This window comes from Coturnix japonica, chromosome 1 (genome assembly GCF_001577835.2).
Source record: "Coturnix japonica isolate 7356 chromosome 1, Coturnix japonica 2.1, whole genome shotgun sequence".
In the NCBI taxonomy this organism is placed as follows: domain Eukaryota; kingdom Metazoa; phylum Chordata; class Aves; order Galliformes; family Phasianidae; genus Coturnix; species Coturnix japonica.
This window is the reverse complement of record NC_029516.1, coordinates 66,500,222-66,519,339: the sequence shown is the minus strand read 5'-3', so window position 1 is coordinate 66,519,339 and position 19,118 is coordinate 66,500,222. Positions and strand designations below refer to the sequence as shown.

Genomic DNA, 19,118 nt, shown 5'->3' with positions numbered 1-19,118 from the left:
CAGGTTGCAGGAATTTTTCCTGATTTACAAGGAATATCCATTGTATGTTTTTCTGTAATTAATCTTGCTTAAAAACTATATTTATTTCAGCCTGTAGTTATACAGTCCAGTTAGCTTAATTAGTTTCATTCTTCTAAATTTAACACCAGTTTTGATTTGTGACTGTAGCACAGTTAATTGTCATTACTGATAAATTTACTCCACAGATCTGACTGCATTTACAATCTGAGCTGTTTTCTCTTCTACATTTGAGCAGGTTCTCTACCTGCATATATATATATATACACACACACACACACACACACATATATATACACACGTATAATTCTGATTTAGGAAGGCCTCTCATGACAAAGATCACACTATAAGCACCATATCACATCTTTTGTAATGATGCCTGCTCTACAAAACAGGTGTGTTTGAAAGGATTAGACACACTAAACTGAAAATCTGGAAATGCGAGTTCTTCACAGTTAATATGCCAGGTGAGAGAATGTCACAACTCAAATATGATTTCTGCCACCGCTATTAATGAGTTTACTAAGGAATTATAGTAGGGTAGTGTACATAGAAATGAAAAGTAAAATAATGTGGCTGAAATAATTTATAACCAGACAACAGAACAATGCTTACATTTATTCTAAAACACTTATAAAAGTTAAAAACAAATCACTTAAGAATCTTAGGAAAGTCACCCTATTTTTTTCGTTGTAGAAAAGCCATTGTTTGGTCTGATGCAACTGTTATAACACAGCAGCCACTCAGTGCATGAGGTTTTCAAAGGAATGAAAACTGAAAAATAGACAAAGGCTAAACTTGTGAAATCTATGCATACAGATGAATGGCAGACACTATTTTCGGCTTAAGCATAACATGCTCCGCCAGACTGCAAAAATTCCACCCACAAGGTTAATTCTGGTTATTCAAAGTACCTTGGTTAATGTCCACACTAGATAAACAGAGTTTCCTGGTTTTCTATTTGGGTTGCTATACATGATCTGATCAGAAGCATCAAAATTATGCACCTAAGAACAGAATGTGTTACAGATAATGGTCTGATAGCTCTTTTAACATCAACTTAATACAAGACCATGGAAAAGATGGGAGTTAAAAAGAGACTTGAGGGAACCATTGCTGCCTTTTCTTTCTCTGTACAACAGGCATCTTATTTTCAAGTCAATTCAGATTCCTGAATTTCAAGAGGGGAAATAAAAGTCTCCCCTCACTAGGAACACATTCAAGTGAATTAAATATCACAATTTCGAGAAAAACCTGGTACAAAACCAAAATCTATGCAACCTCTCTTTCCCAAAGGCAGCAGTTGTGAAACCTTCCCAGGATAACAACCAAGGCCTTCAGGAGACTCCAGTGAACCTGTCACCTCCAAAAAGGAAAGGATCTCAGGCAATATGCAGAAACTAGGAAACACAAATAAGAATCTATGGTGATTATCCCCCTATGTTCTTTGTAGAAACTAACAACTTCAGGTAACAAACTGGTTATGTTACCAGGAACCTGGTAGATATAAGAAAGTCAGCATCCACATAAACCTGTTAGAGCTGGTGTCGTAAGGAAGCTGCTAAAACAAATGAACCCTGCCACATAAAGTCTCCTCTTTTGCACTAGATAACTGTTATCAAGCAGCGAGTGCCTGGTGCAGAATCACCACAGTGTGTACGCAATTACATCCTCCTACAACGCAGCTTGCTGCTAACATCTGTTTTTTAGTTTCTATAATTTGATTTTTAACATTCAGTGCTGCAGAAAACAACAGGATAACTAAAAGTGAAAATCTTCTGAAGATCAGTGAACTTCTCCCTTTGAATTCACAGCCTTTTTACCTCTGTCATAAAGGCAACCATAAATGCTGCTAACTGCCATTAAAGCAGCATTTAACGTCCAGAAAGAAAGAAACTTTCGATCTCCAGGTAGTTCTTCCCAGTTCCTTGTGAAGTATTTCATGCCAAATAATTCAGGGGAATACATGTTTCTTGAGGATACCTACTTACTGGAACACTTGAAACTCACCCATGACTATAGAAGAGAGAATAACATGAGACACTACGCAATTTTAAACATTACAATTTTAAACATTATGCATTTGACAGAACACAGTTTGTGTAAAAATCATATTAAAAAAAATTATTCATTTTTTTGATATATCTCAGATATAGTATTTATTTTATTGAATTACATTCACTTTCACCATGTATGCTCTCTTCTATTTTGTCTATAATGATGGAGAATAAAAATGAGAATAATCAGCTTTGCCTTTGGAACTCTATCCTTCATTAGTAACCAACATACAATTTTTATGTTTAAGTTGTAAACAATATTCGGTGAAATTTAAATACAAAATACAAGAAAATTAAACTGAAATCTTGGAACTGTTTCTAGAACCATTATTCTTAATATTAGATTTTGAAACTTTTTTTGTTTAAGAAAAGAACCTTTATTTTATGCCTATGTTATGCAACCACATTACATTCTGAAACTGGAATTACTTAGAGGGAGCAATATTTCTTCCAAGAATGATTAATGAGCTGCAAAGAAAAACTTGATGCCATTACATGCCTCACACACCAGGCAAGTACATAGAACAGATCAGCATGTTTTGTCCAAAGGCTGGAAAGCGTCTTAGTGACTCCCAACTGTCTGTGAATATATTATACTTCAGAAAAACACGGTGCTCCAAGCTCGTAGATAAAGTAATATCTCTACTCAATATATAAACTCCATCGTTATGTAGAGTGCAAGTCAAGTTAAGACCCGACTTCGATGTGTTCTCTTTGAGGTAGAGCCATTCTTTGGTAGCAGTGTTGTAAGACTGCACAGCTAAGACATCTTCACTTTGGCTGGATTTTTGGTTTGGTCCAAGTTCATGGATACAACCTCCTACTAGATAGATTGTTTCTTCAACAGAGACCATCTGCTGTTTACGAACGTGGACGTCACAGATTTCAAAGTTGGTCCAGGAATCAGAAGTAGGACAGTATTGCAAGATGTTCATATTTCTGTCTGAAACAGAGGAAAGAGATTTATAAATAAAAAAAATAAATAAATGGCACTTATTGAGGAGTATTCTTTCTGTCTACAAATTGTATTAGCCATTATTATGGACAATACAGAAGTTTAGGAGACAGGGAAGGAACAGATTACTGAGAACTGTGAGTCTTTGCCCCCAGTGATAAAGCTAGAACGTTTTATTCTATCACAGTAAGAAAAATAAAGCTTCTGGTGTCCTATTAAATCATACAAATGGTCTGGGAACATAGATTTTAGATGCTTAATTCCTAGCCATTACCTAATAATTTTGATTTTGCCTTTGATCGATATGCAAGATATTTTTTTATGTAAAGGTAAATAGAACTATGTTCTGCTTTCCAATGGTGGTCAGAGATAAATCAAATTATCATGAAAATTCTATGCTTCATTAATAGCTGTCAAGTGATGATTTATCATCCAAGCTTAACTTTTCATTTCAAACCACAAATCAAAGTTTTAGGGAATAAAACTCATAAAGCCAGTTACATTCCATCAAGTGGCATGGATGGATGACCTAAGGGCACATTTTCAGTACCTCATAAAGAGAGAAATACACAAGGTCAAACTCACCTAAAGATCAGGAAATCCATGCAACAGCACCAGATAGAGGTACAGAGAAAAGCTTAGCTGTATCTGTGCTTCAGCTACAATTCAACAGATGTATTTGCAACACTGTTATTCTGAGAAACTGTTACACTACCTCCCTGATTTAATGTGCAGGAGACATGGTAGCATCCCCATTGAAGGCTTCACTAAATTAACAAAGAATGCACTCGAATTTTTAGCTAGTAAATTCAGTTTCAACCTCTGGAGACCAGAGCTTAAATATGAACCCAAGTGTCAAGTGGTAACAGGCCTGCAAACTCCAGTTTGGCCTTTCAATAAAATCTGCTCTGTATTACAAGTCTACTCTGCATGATGATCTCCAGATGAACTCCCAAGTGGAACAGCAGATGGTGACACACTAACAAGTTATGTAAGAGCACAGGTATAAACAGCCATAAATATAACTGGATTGTCCTAAGTGCAGTTCACGAGCAGCATGGCTTTGGAGATTCTGCTATAGCATTTGCTTGCACTGTAATGACTTTTGGTCATTGCTTATTACTCATTATCATCTTCCTGTACACTTAACCCACATTAAATAAAGAAAAAAAGAATAGGAAACATATTTGCACTGCTGTATAAAAATGCTGATCAAAACTCCACTTATAAATGATCTTTGCCTATAAACAATGAATAATTTCCTGACTCTCTGAGGGGGGTTGGGGGGGAGGGAGAGGAGGGAAATCCCAGTATTCCTAGAAACATTAAGTTTCTGTGTCTTTCCATAGCAGTAAAATTCCAAGGAAAAAAAAATAAAATACCATGCTACTGTTTGAGAGAAGACAAATGAAATGGAAGTCTATTGCAATGTAGCCTTCACTTATTCAGTACAAAGCCCAAGATTTTTGATATGCACAGGAAAAAACAACAACAACCTTGAAATGCTGCATGCACTATAACAAATATGAAAAACACAATATAGGCAGTCTTTCTTAATATTTTTCCAAAAAAGTTTACCTCCTGACACCTTTCTTACTACTACACGACCAAAATCTAAGAGGAGGAGGACTATGCTGGATTCTGAAGTACACACTGGACTATTTCATCAGAAAAGCAGAGCTGCAGGTCCAAATACCAGCTACTCATGTGGGAAATTACAGACAACTATCTAGTTTTCAAGTTCTTATGTTTGACAGGCAGAATTACAGCTCCTAGGTATAGGCTGTGAAAACACCCATAACCTGATGATAGTATGACAGAACTAATTTTTTATTTCATTTCATGGGTTTGTTTCATTACACCAGATGAAAATATTTCCTGAAAATTAAAATGATGTGGTCCAGAGAAGCAGTAAGGAAAAGAGGTAAAGGGGGGGAATACAAAGCAATACAGAACAAACTCAAAAAAATAAGAATACAAAAAAAGCTTTCTACCTCGTGTAGTATATCCGCCAATAACATAAAGCTTACTCTTGCACTTGAAATCTGTGAACTTTACAAGAGAGTTTAGCTTGGCTGCTACAGAATTCCATCGCTCATTTTCTGGGTCACAGCAGTCCACATTGAAAAGGTATTGACCAGTGATGGCATAGAGCTTTCCATTTACAGCCAGCAGCTTAAAGTTTGACCTGAAAGACAAAGATTGCGGCACCAAAATAGGTTAAAAAAAATGTACTGAAAAACATAAGAAACTTCTTCCTAATCAGGCTCCACCACACTCATCATTACATCATATCAATTCATTTATTACAGAATCTGAAGTCTCCAGTGCATGTCCAAAATTCTGTAATCACACTTTAATTATTGAGGACAGCAAATGGTGACATTCTGATATTTCTGATGTTGATACTGAAACTAATGCAAATTTTATTTTGGATTGCAATCTAAGGCAGTTTGAGCTGTAGATGTTTCGTTAGCTAATCTAACGATTGGTAGATGTCTCATTTTTAATAGGCTTTACTGAAGTATCTTTAGTACAGACAAATATACATACACACAGTCAAGGAGATTATTTTAGTTAAAATCACAGAAATTTCAAACAAGATAAGCAAGTGCAGGAATGTGTACACATCCTAGTCTGTTTCACAGTCTCTTCAATAACCTTAATAAATAGAAATATAATGTGGAAAGCAGTGAATTACATTCTACAATTGAAAAGAGAAACTCCTGTACCTCATTTAGCATTCATTTAGGCTGCTAAAGACACCCTCCACCCCAGTGAAGCAAGACGCATCTGTAAATTAACGTTCCATTCATAGCTGAACAAAATACGCTGCACTCCACAGACAATGATCTGTTTTTATTTCTTATTCTACTCAGTTATCTTGTCATATCTTATATGTAACAAAGGGTAACAACCTAGTTACTGAACTGCAAGAAGCCTTACATCTTGCAGTTTTAAGGCAATATAGAAATGAATAGTCACTGGATACTGGAGTGCAAGTGTGGAGGATCTGAATTTCAATCTATTCCTTCTGGCTATAGAAGATGGTCTAGTAAAGTCTTCCCCTCTTCAGAAACAGTCCTACTTACAAGTCTATGCCATCACCTAAGCAAGATTTTTCTTTCAGTACTGTCCATTTTAAACCAGATCCATGAGCTTTTATCACACAGTATCCTGATTAACTAAGTGTATGAAAGTCATTGGTGTGCAACAGATCAACACAAAAACAAATGAGGAACTGCATTATATCTGTAAAACCAAAGTGCTGCTTTAGCAATGCACTCACTGAGTTGTAAAAACAAATTCCATTCTGCACGAATCCAAGATTAAAAACTTACCACCATGCATTTTTGCAGGGTTTTACCTTGACAGAGCAAACCCTCTAGAGCTGCAGACTGTTCTGTAACTTCTTTAATTAAATGTATAGAGGAAAAAAAAAAAGTTTCCAGATAGAATCATTTTGTTCCTATCATCATGATAAAGCTTTGAAAACTAATATGCTTCTTCGAAGGAATTAATTCTATTATCTTTTTTACTGATATTTACAATTAGTCACACTGTTCATCTTCTCTGTACAGCAATTGTTTTCCGTATTAAAGAATTCAGAAAAATATGGTGATCAATAGTCGGTGTGAAATGAGGATAATTACTTGAAAAACATCATTATTTCCAAAGTAGCGTACCTGTCATAAAACTTATAGTAGAGAAAAAATGTCCATAAATTAGCAGAGACAAAAAAGAACAAACAAACCAACAAAAAAAAAACACAAAAAAAACACCAACAAGCAAAACAAAACAAAAAACAACCCACCCAAACCATAGTTTCCAAATGTCCTTTAAAATCAACATTAGAAAGTCTGCAACTCTGTGTCTATGATGGAGATGGTAGAGGATTTTGGCTTAAAAATAAGTTCATACACTCAGAGACAGTGTTTTATTATTGGAAAAAAAATTTAGTCACATTTAATATGCAAATTCCTCTAAAAGTAATGCCTCCTGTCTATTTCTGTGGAACTACAATTGATGCAAAGAGCACAAAAGCACTATTTGACAGAGCAAATTCTCAGCTACTGAACACTATTTTTCAACATGGTTCCCACCATTAACTATGTACTCTCAACAGCAATGAATAGGAGCATGCATGCTGCATGTGTATGGATTTTTATCCACATCGACAGAGGTGACACACTGTTGCTGTCACAACAAATACACCACTCACCACCTTACTGTGCTAACATTCATTGTTTGGTCTCCGTACGTTAAACAACCATCAGTGAATGTCAACTAGGTGCCATTTTTTCCTGCATGAAGAAATTCAGTTCCATAGGCACTTCCATGTCAGATGCTGTTTTGTCAGACTACTTCTCTGCTGTCATCTGTCACACGACAACAAAATTCAACAGCCAAATCAGCAGGAAGCTTCAACCTGTACTGCCATACCACTAACATCCACCTCTGATGTTGTGGACTAACGTAACAAAATATGAGACACTACTTCCAGAGTAGCAATTGTACATGCTATAAGTTCTGGCAGATAAGACATGAAAAACAAGCGTGTACTGTCCAAATACAAAAGAATTCAGGTTTCCTAATTGACACTCACTTTTCTAGTAACCAAATAATTTAAACAGGTGGTTGAGTGATTTAACCACTTCCAACGTTAATTAAAATGGACGTTAATCAGTGCAAGTATCTCAGATTTATGGGATACATTAATCAAAAGCTGCAACAAGTACCCAACAAGTACTACTTGACATGAATGTTTGGACAGTGGCCCAATACATCATGAAAAACTTCTCCCAGTCACCTTTCTACGCCAGTAACAGCAGGTATTTTTACGGAGAGTGAATATTAAGAAATATTTAGTGTATTTTTGCATTCTTAATGTGTTGGAGCAGCTGGAAACAACAAAAACAAGCGTGAAGCCAGCTCTCCACAACTAACAAGTGTTCTTTGTGCTACAGCTTGGGAAACAACCAAGCTTAAGAGCCTGTCAAATTCAGCTGTGGTAACTCCACTCACTTATGTGAGTTGATTAAACTCAGGGATCTGAAGCACTTTACAGACACTAGGCTTAGTGCTCTCTAGTTGTTATCACTTCTTGTTAGGATATGGCTATGTGTTCTGAAGATGCTCATTTCCTCTTGAAAGGAGTCCCAGGAACACAAGCAAGGGTGGGTATAAGGGTGGCTAATATAAAGATGTTAACAAAGATGATGGTAGATATTCAAAGGTTATTAGCAAAGGAAAATTAACCAATGTTGACGCCTTGACCGGAAAGCTGAAGCAGTCTCCACTGGGGAGCAATCTCCAAGAGATGCTGCCTCAGTGGTGGTCAGCCGTTAAATGAGCTCTTAGAGGAGGTGGAGTCCAGCTTCACCCCTTCCAGGAGCACAGCTAAATTACTCTCACCTGTGCTCCCACAGCTGACCCAACACTTGCCTCAGCTGATTAATCAGAGGTTCAAGCTGTGATTTCCCATACAGTGGGTTTTGCAGCAGTTTAAATTACAATTTTTTTTCATTCACTGAAAGAAGCGCAGAGTGCAGAAAGGAAAAAGAATCTGATGTACGTGGACCAAAGGGTCAGAATGCACAACTTTCCAAATATTTTGTGAAAAGCGCAGGTTGCTCTGGATTGCATAAACAGCCATATAACGTGTCTGTAAGAGACCACTGGCTATGAAGAAGACAGCAAGTGCTCTCTTGTTCACTGACAGACCTTATACATTCAGTATACAACAAGAAGTTATCTTAGATATTAGAGAGGATTTTCTAATCAGGGAGGTAGCTAAGCATGGGAAAAAAGTTACTTCCAAAGCACTGCACATTTACTGCACGAACTATTATTCATACGTTCCTTATATGACTACAGAACATACTGCTTCCATACTTGAGCTTTGGAAGCATGCATGATATATTTGCGATAGATGTAACATAGATACTTTCAGCCTGAAAATATTTGAAAAATCTATTTCCCCTCAAGCCAAGAGAAATTTTAAAGAGGAAAAAAAATGATTTTTTAAAAAAAGCAAATGAACAAGGAACAAGGAAATTTCCTAAACCACTACCAATTCCTAGGAACATCCTCTCTTGCATTCCTGTAAAGAGTCCCCAAAGTGGCAGCAGTTCAGGCAGAGATGGCTCACAAAAACAGTATTCAAAGTGCATGTATATAATCCCAGCCAGGGGCTTAAAAGTGTCTTCCAAGACTAGAAGATTTATCTGTCGGGAGCGTGCTGAAAGAAAATAAACATGAAATACTCAGCTGTGACTGGGACACGCAATAGAAATCCCATATTGTTTTTACATGATCAATTTCAACTGTCAACACTGAAATAATTTAAAAAAAAAATAAAAAATGGAAAGGTACTGAAATACATGACTTGAACCATCCTCAAATTTCCTTATTACCTTCCTATCCCCAAAGACCCCAAGTAGTCTTGGGCAACCTGTACATGAAGTTTCTTCCTCAAAGAAGTCCATGTAGTTCTCTGAAGACACTATTCCAAGCACAGCACCTCTAGAATGAAAAAAAAATTAGAGATCTAGAAACGATCATCTGTTAGGGATTATTTATGGATGGTATTGGATCTAGCCTCAGATGATAAGAAGTTCCTGGCTCAGACACCAGCTCCCTATGGACCTGAGCAAATTACTTTTTACCTAATTTGTGCATGCAAAAGCAGGAAATAGTGTTTCATCAAATTAATGTGGGCATTGCAGGAATAATATATGAAAGCTATCTATTATGAACAAATTTTAAATGACTGTAGTAAGATCTCTATGCCTAGGAAGAGAGCTAAAAGCTGTTACATAAACCACAGTATTCAGCATACATCTGACAGTTCTCTTCTATTTAGAGATAAGTTGGGAATATTTCATCTATGCACACATAATAGATCCCAACATCCTCAGTTACTACGTTATAATAAAGCAAATAAGATAAAAACATTGTAGTATTCACAAGTTTTTGGAGGGCAAAATACTTGCTATATTCAAATGAAATAAACACAATTACATCCATAAATCCTCATCTTTCTCTTAAGGACAACACATGCCTCCAGTCACATAGGCCAAATCTAAATCCTGCTAGAATGTTGCCTGAAGTCAAACCCACTTCAGTGAGAAGTAGAACTTTCTCTCAAGGTATGTAAAAGATGCACCCACAATATGTAATTGTATCAGCTGACATCGACTAGCTTGGTAGACAGCCAAACAAGCCAATTACCTAAGCAGCATGCTAGGCAACTGCCCTGCTTGTTTTATTGCAGCACAACAAACTAAAACTGCAATGCCAAGCAAACTGCATTTCATCTAATCAGCAGACTGGAACCAGTGCTGTTCCCGTTGAATTTAAACACTGAGTACAAAAATTCCCTTCCCCTGCTCTTAGCTCTCACAGCACAAGCCATCCTTTTTTTGCATTCTGGCCACAAGCTGTTCAACCAGTCACAATCTGGTATCAGAGAGTTGAAATGTTAAGTTAGAAAAGTTAGAAAAAATACAGAACTTCAGGGCTGAGACTCTACAAAGATGTTAAAGTCAACAAGTTTTATGATGGGATTAGTAGAATTTCCATGAAAAAAATTTCCAGTACTCATTATTCATGGAGCTATATACTCATTAGCTGCCATCCAGCCTAGAAGTCAACATGATGCTGGTCTCTTTTTAGCCTTCAATCACTACACTTTAATGTAAGACTGTTGGCTATTTCAAAAACATCTATTTGCATGCTCCTTTTTTGGCATAAATTGCCAACATGAAATCCCATACTGAGTAACACCTGTTGTAGGCTTAAAGATTGTTGGTAAGGTAGTATAGATGAAAATACTAATAAAAGGAGAAAATAATCATTTGTTTATTTCACATAATGACTATGTATCCTAGAATTTGAACAGTCAGGTAACAAGGTGAAAAAAGGGCCTTAACAATGCATTTTTAGAACCCCTCTCATTTCCCATGCTGCAGAGTTATTTCATATAATAACATCTGCCTTGCTATGGACACTACACAAACCAATACCAAACTTCATAATTTGATCAAAATGGGGCTTCTACAGGAGACGCTGATTGGTTTGATCTGTCATACTTTTTCTACTGAGGCCAATGTGCTCTCAGCCATTTTGGCAGGCAATACTGCATAGGCCAGGCCTATCAAAATAGCCCAGTCCCCAGAGGGGTCTCTAGGAATTACCAACAGGCTGCAAGAAATACACGCAAACACACAGAAAGAGATGTTCAGTGTTCAAAAGCTAAGCACTTTATAGCAGTTATTGTGTACAGTGTCTTTCCAACAAGCCAGATACACCCTATGTTTCCAATCAGTTCCAATGGCTGACCAGGTATGCAAACATTTCAGTGAATTTCTCACAGTGATAAACGCAGGAAGTGAAAGGATATTAAAGTAGGAAACTATTCATTTTAGGTCTCTAGGTCCTCAGTTTTGAGGCATTTTAGAATGCAAGCTCAACTGGAAGAGAGACTCCAGATTTACTACACTAACTGAAAGCATTCATGCTGGGGTCTCTAGTCGCTACTTGAATTTGCTGGATGGAGAAAATAATTTTCATTCTAAAGCAAATTCTAGATTCTGTACTTGTTTCAGCACAGATTCAGATTGAGAAGAAAAAAAATCAAACACCTTTGTAAAATGGAAACAGCTAAAAAAATTCATCTTTGATATTTTGTTTCAGTGAAGTTTGTATTTTGAGAAGTCTGCAACACCAAGGCAGAGCAGCCACAGCCTTTGATGGGAAGGACTCCCCTTGGGTCTCCATCAACACTAGCCCCCATACACAGAAATATTTCTGAATAGCAACTTCATCATAAATGTTAAAAGAAAAATTAAATAAATAAAGGGGAAAAAAATAATCAAGATGCTTAATGTTTACTAGGTTCAAATATTCTCATAAACTGAGACATTTCTGACAATCTTCGTGCCTTTTTTTTTTTTTCTGGTAGAGATTTCAACAAAATGCAGACCTAGAAAACATTTGGGTTTTTATAAAAGTACAAACCAATAACAAAACTTTTCAGCAATCCCTAGTTCTGATAAACTGAACATCTCCATTATGAACAGTGAAACATTTTATCACATAGAGTACTAGAGATAAAACTTACAAAAAAAACCAACCAAACAAACAAAAAAGTAGAATTCTCTTTTTTGTTGTTTTGTTATTTTAAATAGAATTTCAACTACCAGTATTAACAGCTGTTTGGAGACTGGAGCTCCTAGAAAACTATGATTTAAAGGAAAAATGGGAACCCACCATTACTTTACATCAAGGTGAATGACCACATATGGCAGATGGCCACAGCTCAGTCCTCAGCTGTACCTAACTCCCATTTTCCCCACACATGTGGCCTTAATCACCTGCATTTGCCCAACAGAGCCCCATTCTCCTCACCCTTCCTACAGCAGCTCCCTGCGCCACACTTTGGGGCCACCAAAAAGTAGAGAGCCTACAGGGCTGTGCCACAGCTGAGGGGCTGCCACCAGCAAAACTGAAGCCTTAAGGCTGCCATGCTATTGCCAAGCCCTTCAGTCCTTCCCATCACATGATGCAAGAGACAGATCTGAATCACTTCTTGTAAGGTTGCGTCTGTCCAACTCCAGGTGACTCAGCAGGCTCTGTTTTGAAAACAGACAGGGACACATGCACACACCAGGGTGCAGAGGTTACCTCTTCTGGTTCATTGAAGACAGCTGACTCCACTCATTTAGGCAAGGGTTGTAACAATGGGCAGCTGAGATCTCCTGACTGGTGGTGATCCGGTACCCCCCAATGATGAAGAGGTAGTTGTCCAACATGGCTGACCCGTAGCCTCGCACATTCACCAGATCTGGAGGTAGGTTGTTGGCCAGGGGCAGCCATTGCTCTGCTTCCTCATCGTATCTCAGCATGGACCAAGGGGCCTCTGCCTGCGGGTGGCCCGTGGATGAGGTACCCATGAAGTCCCCAATAGCCACCAAAGTGGCAGTGCCTCTCATCCGCCTCTCCTTCAGGTGCTGCTGGAGAGCGTGAGGCAGGTTGAGGTGCAGCCGGGTATCGGGCCTGCGCAGCACCTGGTGGTAATGGGAAGCCATGAAGTCCAAACAAGCATCGTGCAGATCCTGCAGGCCATAGACCTGGGCCAGGTGATGTAGCTCCAGGCAGTTGCCCAATCGCACCTGGGAGAGCAGCAAGCGCAGCAGGGGAGTGACTTGCAGGTAGGAGGCGGCCTCCACCAGCTCCTCTAACAGAGGAGGCTCCTCCTCACCCTCTTGCTCCAGCCGGGCAAGGCAGGAAGTGTTGATGAAGTCCAGCACCAACTCCAGTCCCAGCGCGCTCAGCCCTCCTCGCAACAGCTGCTCTTCCTGGCCCTGCCCTGCCTCCCGCATGCCCGAACGGTACAGGGCTCGGAAATAGTCACTCTGTTCGATCAGCTTCCTCTTGCACACCGGGTAGCACTTGTCCCCCAGCCGGATCTGAACCACTTCCTCTCCGCTGCCGTCCCCTTCCCCCTCCTCTTCCTCCATCCGCTGTCGCTCCGCAAGGGACATCGCGACCCCCTACCAACCAACCCGGCCCCAGCCGGCTCCACCTCTGCCCTGGGGTTCGCTGCCGGGTAGGAGGAGCTGAGCCGGCAACAACAGAAAAAAAAAGTAAAAAGCCCTAAAAAGGGAACGGCGCAGCGCTCAGCCGTTTTGCTCCGCCCCGATGGCAGTTCGCCGCTGGCGGTGCGAGAGTCCGCTGTAGGGTAAGGAGCAGCTGCTCGCCTCCTCCTCGCGCTGCCCGAATTGGGATGGCCGCGCTGCACCAACCCGCTGCCATAAATGTCCCTGCGAAGCCCCGCAGCGGGGAATGTTCTGGAACGTGGGGAGAAATGCGTGTGACCCTGAATAGCTGGGGGGAGGCGGCAGCGCGATTGCCTGCTGCTCCGCATAACAGCGAAAAGAAACGTCCTTCACGTCTAGCACCAAGATTTAGTAACTCGTACTATGATACCTGGTTCCTCTTGCATGTGTACCGGCTCTTCCTTTGGCACATAGAGATACTATAACTTTTTTTGCTACTCTTACCTTTTAAACTAGGTTCCAGGGATAGGAAGTGTATTACTCACCAGAGTCACCTGCAGAGCAGAGCCACGATTTTGTTTGACGTAAGTAACCAAGGAGTTAATAGCTGAGCATCTTGCTTCATGTTTAAAGTGGCTGCTCTGGTACTGGCTCCCTTGCATGCTTGAAGCACAGTGGAGCTGGTTGGGTTTTTTTTTCTTTTTTAAACGGCTGATGATGCTGCAAGATACACTCTTACATAATGACAATATAAAATGCACAACATGAAGACTTTAAAGATCTATTCTCCCCCTTTCTTTTAATTTCCATTCTGTGCATTGCTAGACTATAGTTTAGCATTATTTTCCTCTCAGCACTGATGTGACTCACCTCTAGTTACTGCAGATTGTGTAGCTTTCAGATAAATCCTGTCTTCCCCTGCTCATTTCCCACAGTTAATTGAACTGTTCAGAATGTCTGGGTTTGGGTTGGTTGATTATTTTCTTGTTGCTGCTTTCTTTTTGTTTTCCATCTCATTTCAAAAGCAAGATGATGCAAATGCTTTAAAGGGCCAATTTTGTGTTATGAAACACTTTCAGTTTCAAAGCAGTTTCAGTAATGTCATTCACAACAAGCTGAGGCCCTAACACTTCAGAAGAAGTCCAAGCTATTCATCCTATTATACTTAAATTCACAGAGCAAGACTTTCCGAGTCATTGTAATGGTTAACATGCTAGATGTAAACAGAGAGCTCATGCTTGTTATGGCCATTAAGATTCCCTCTGGAATACAGTGTGATTGCCAATGTGGTGGTATGATTGCCATCTTTAGACATCTGGTTTGGAATATCATATGTTTGATGCACTGGCAAGTTAGCTACTAATTGCTGAGTGATTTTTTCCATGTAGTGAGTTATGATAAGTTCTGTTCCCTCTAAGTATGAACACCGGCACCTAGATAGAATATTTCTGCTGCTGCCTTAGTGTCTTCCTGTGTGCCTGCACTTGTCACTCTGCCAGGGATTTCAAGTTCACCTTTCACAAGATTTTTACTAGACTGCATCAGTTCTGTAATGTACTAATAGATATGAGTATTTTCTACCAACAAACTTCTGAGAGTGTCATGTGCACAATAAGACAGCACAGCACTCCTTACTGAGTAGGCACTTTTGCAGAAAGCATAAATCTGTTTCCTCAGTCTATGGCTTTTCCTAGACTGATTCTCAGCTACTATGTTTTTATCCATGCTTAGGACTGGGTAACTGTGTTAAGTCAGAGCACACTGGCAGGGTCGATCTTCTGCTCTCTTGCTACATTAATCTGCATTCTGTGCTTACATGGTGCTAATACTGAATTGCATCAAGGTAAAGACTACCTTACTGTTTCACATTTGTACACATAATATGATCTCTTTCCTGGTGCACAGTTATACTGTGGTATACGATAAGATTGGTATTGTATCCTGCTATACTGGAGTCAAAGAAAAGGTTTTGCTGTTTCACTAGCAGTCATCTTAGTTGATCTTAGAAGCGGTGTATTTTTTACAGCTTAAAATGGAAATATCTATTGCTAGAGCTACAAAGTCAGAATCTGTAGGCAATTATAAAAACTTGCATGATCTTTGAAACAAATATGAAGGACAATCTGTAACTCTTAAAGAACACGCTGAAGCATGGAACAACATGAAAACAAGTCTGTATCGTGGTAGACATTAAACAAGTGTGTGTAAAAAGAACAGGACCTAAAAAATAAGACATTTTCACAGAGAGGAAGACAAGGGTAATTATGCTTAGCTTTTCAGTACTAAATTTGGATTTGGGCTTCTGGAGTGGAGTCTTCAGGCTTGTTTTAGATACTTCAGGTCTCTGTCTACAGTGTCTGAGAAACAAATTAATCCCTAGGGAAAAAGAAAATAATGCTCATGTGCCAGTAAATGAAAAAGGAAGTCACCAGAAATGGGCTTTCACTCTTGAGATGAAATGGCCATTTCTGCTTGGCATTCACAAGCTAGACGCTTTTGCTTGTGTACAGTAACCTAAGCTGTTCTCTTTACTTAATGCCTAAATTGTTTCCAGGGCTGAAAAAAAGATCACTCTTTTCTATTAGAAAGACTCTGAAATAGAAGAAGCTCTCTTACACAGCAGCCATTGTAATAGGCCATTCAACCATATAACTAAGCTTCTGATCCTGACTGTGCCTGGGCATACATTCTTATAGTCCTAGAATAGCAAAAATAAGGAAAGAGAGAGAGTCAGCAGGAATTGCTGCCACAAAGCAAAGCAAAGACAGAGATAACAACAGAGAAGCAGTACTTGTGCATGGCTCCTTGATTTTATCCCTCACAGAGGGCATGGAGGCACAGAACAGCTGGTTCGTGCCTGTTCTGTGTGCTACGACTGAAGCCTCCTTCAACTTCAACAGTATTTAACACCTGAACTTTATTTGTCAGAATGACAAATGCTTTTCTTCACAGGAAACTTGGTTTGCATATACATGAGATACAGCCTGAGGTTATGGAGTTGGTGAGAGTCCCTCTCTATTCTGTACTTGTGAGGTGCCATCTGGTGAATTGCATCCAGGTCTGGGGCCCTCAACACAAGGAAAGATGTGGAGCTTTTGGAGGGGATCCAGTGGAAGGCCATGAAGATGATCAAAGCGTTGGAGCACCTCTCCTATGAAGACAGACTGAGGGAGCTGGGCTTGTTCAAGAAAGCTGTGGGGAGACCTTATTATGGCCTTCCAGTATTTAAAAGGAAGATTATAAACAGGAAGGAAATCAACTTTTTTACATGGGTAAATAGTGATTGGACAAGGAAGATTGGTTTTAAACTAAAACTCATACTAGATTTAGATTAGATGTCAGGTGGATTTGTTTTTCTGTTTTCTGTGTTTTTTTAAAGAGGACAATGCTTGCACAGGCTGCCCAGAGAGGTTGTGGATACCCCATCTATATGGAGGTGTTCAAGGCCAATCTGGAGTTGGCCCTGGTCAATCTGAATTAGTACTTGATCTAGTGGTTGGTAATCTTGCCTGTGGCATGCGGCAGTTGGAACCTGATGATTCCTGCAGTCCCTTCTAACCCAAGGGTTAGAAGGATTTTTCTTTTTTTTTTTCTTTTTCTATTTGTGGGTCTAGCCCAAGACACCACAAAGAGTCTGCAGCAGTAGAGAAACAAATCCTTAAACATCAGTAAAGTGTCTAGAGGAAAACTGCATTGTTTAGTGTATATATTAAGCAAAACTTATCTTGATTTAACACAAAAACACTGGGTCATACATGGGAATTAATAAGAAACAACAACGTGTTGTTTCTTAAGGACCAGACCATGACAAAGGCAAAAAAAAAAAAAAAACAAAAAAAAAAACCTAAGAAAAATCTGAATTCCTTTCAGCCATGTCAGTCTGAAATGTGACCTGGAATCAGGGGTTGTTTAAAATATTAATACTATCAAATATAAAATGCCATATTCTTCCTTTTAAGATTCTTCCCTTAAGTTCCCTGCCAGGCAACTGTGTATTGAGAAATAGTAAATTATTCAAGAGAAGAATTAGTCTTTGGAAACAACTCACTAGCTGTTGCTAGTATTTTCCTTGTCACAGGGTACAAAGTAAGTATCTGTGGAACACAGAAAATATCCTGCATTATTTCAGCATTAAAAACATCAGTGTTTTAAAGTAACTTGGCATTTCTAAGAGCATAATTTTGTTTTAACTGAAATCTTTATCATTTGTGAAGGATGAGCTGCTTAAACGAAGGTGGGGGATTTTGTTTGGTTTGTTTGTCTCAGATTTGTAGCCAAACAAAGCACTTCTTATACAATTCCATTAATAATATTATTCAGGGAAAAAAGAAAAAAACATTAATTTTTGATAGCTCATCTTGATTTTATTCCCTGTTCTTTTCTGTTTAACTTTTTTCTGCACCGAATGTACAATTTAATATTTATTGTTTGCAATGCAAATGTTTTATAATTGTATTGGAAAAAAATTCTTTCATGATATTTTTCAAACAGAATTTAATGAATGATTAAGACTGAACTGTATATTGCAGGCAGCAGAGAGGCTTTTCCTATTGTTTGTGTGTTACTAGTCATTTTATGTGAATCATGGTAAGTTTCAATCGCCAGACAGCAGAATTGAGGTAGGAGTATGTAAACAGTTAAAATGCTAGTTAGTTGCTTCAAACAAATTCACTGAGCATGCCCAGGCCAGAATTTTCTTGCATAGCTTTGTCTAGAGTAAAACTGGTAGCATTTAAAACATCACACACATTTAAAACCTCTTGTAAACAGATAGAACCAAGTATTAGTATGAAACAGCTGGGTTAGATAAATAGTATTCTGCATAGAAAGCTTTCATTATGCATCCAGCAGTATAAAATTTTTCACAATATTGAAACTTTATCCATTTTGCTTGGTTTTCTGTTCTGTCATAAATAAATGTTCATCATGCACTGGAAAGTTTCCTAAACATTGTGCCCTTTTGTCATAAAACTTGGCTCAAGTTTATATGCATGCTATTAGATTTATATTTGTATAATCTCATCTGGCTAAGCCTTGTGTTACTCTTTGTTTGAACACTAAGACTTCAGCTTTCATATTGAAGCTTTACCAGAATTGGCCAAGCTCTGAGAGAAACTTAGGGGCTGGCAGCCCCTTGGAAACAATGTTTAAAATATGGTGGTTGTTGTTGTTTTGTTGGTTTTTATTTTTTCTCCCACAATCATAGAATCATAGAATTACCCAGGTTGGAAAAGACCTCAAAGATCATCAAGTCCAACCACAGCCTAACCATAGTGCCCTAACTCTAACAATGCTCTGCTAAATCATATCTCTGAGCACCACATCCAAACAGCTCTTAAATGTCTCAAGGATAGAAAATGTAAAGTTATAACACTTTTTACAAGAGAAGAAATATAGAGAAATGTGTTTGTAAATTCAAAAGAAGAAAGTGAACATAGTTATTTTTCCAGTCATGTAATAACGAGATATTTGCTTTTATATTTGTTTCAAAGTATTTATATTTTGTGATACATCTACAACTTTTAT

General features: G+C 38.6%; 1 protein-coding gene across 1 annotated transcript; it reads right to left on the bottom strand.

Annotated features, from left to right (window-relative positions):
* Positions 1 to 510: 510 nt before the first annotated feature.
* On the bottom strand, positions 511 to 13,716 carry KLHL42 (kelch like family member 42). The gene is made up of 3 exons (XM_015871129.2): positions 12,718 to 13,716; positions 5,025 to 5,218; positions 511 to 3,018 (listed from the first exon to the last, which is right to left on the bottom strand). Exons 1-3 carry the CDS (start codon positions 13,575 to 13,577, stop codon positions 2,576 to 2,578), a joined length of 1,497 nt encoding a protein of 498 aa, XP_015726615.1. The 5' UTR covers positions 13,578 to 13,716; the 3' UTR covers positions 511 to 2,575.
* Between the last annotated feature and the right edge of the window lie 5,402 nt (positions 13,717 to 19,118).

Bases quoted from the DNA above. Each gene is read 5' to 3' on its own strand.
- KLHL42 (XM_015871129.2), bottom strand. From the start codon at position 13,577: ATGTCCCTTGCGGAGCGACAGCGGATGGAGGAAGAGGAGGGGGAAGGG. The intron at 5,219-12,717 runs GTAACCTCTGCA...TTTGTCTTTCAG, and splicing joins TCTTCAATGAACCAGAAGAG to GTCAAACTTTAAGCTGCTGG. The intron at 3,019-5,024 runs GTAGAAAGCTTT...CCTCTGTTTCAG, and splicing joins TGGCGGATATACTACACGAG to ACAGAAATATGAACATCTTG.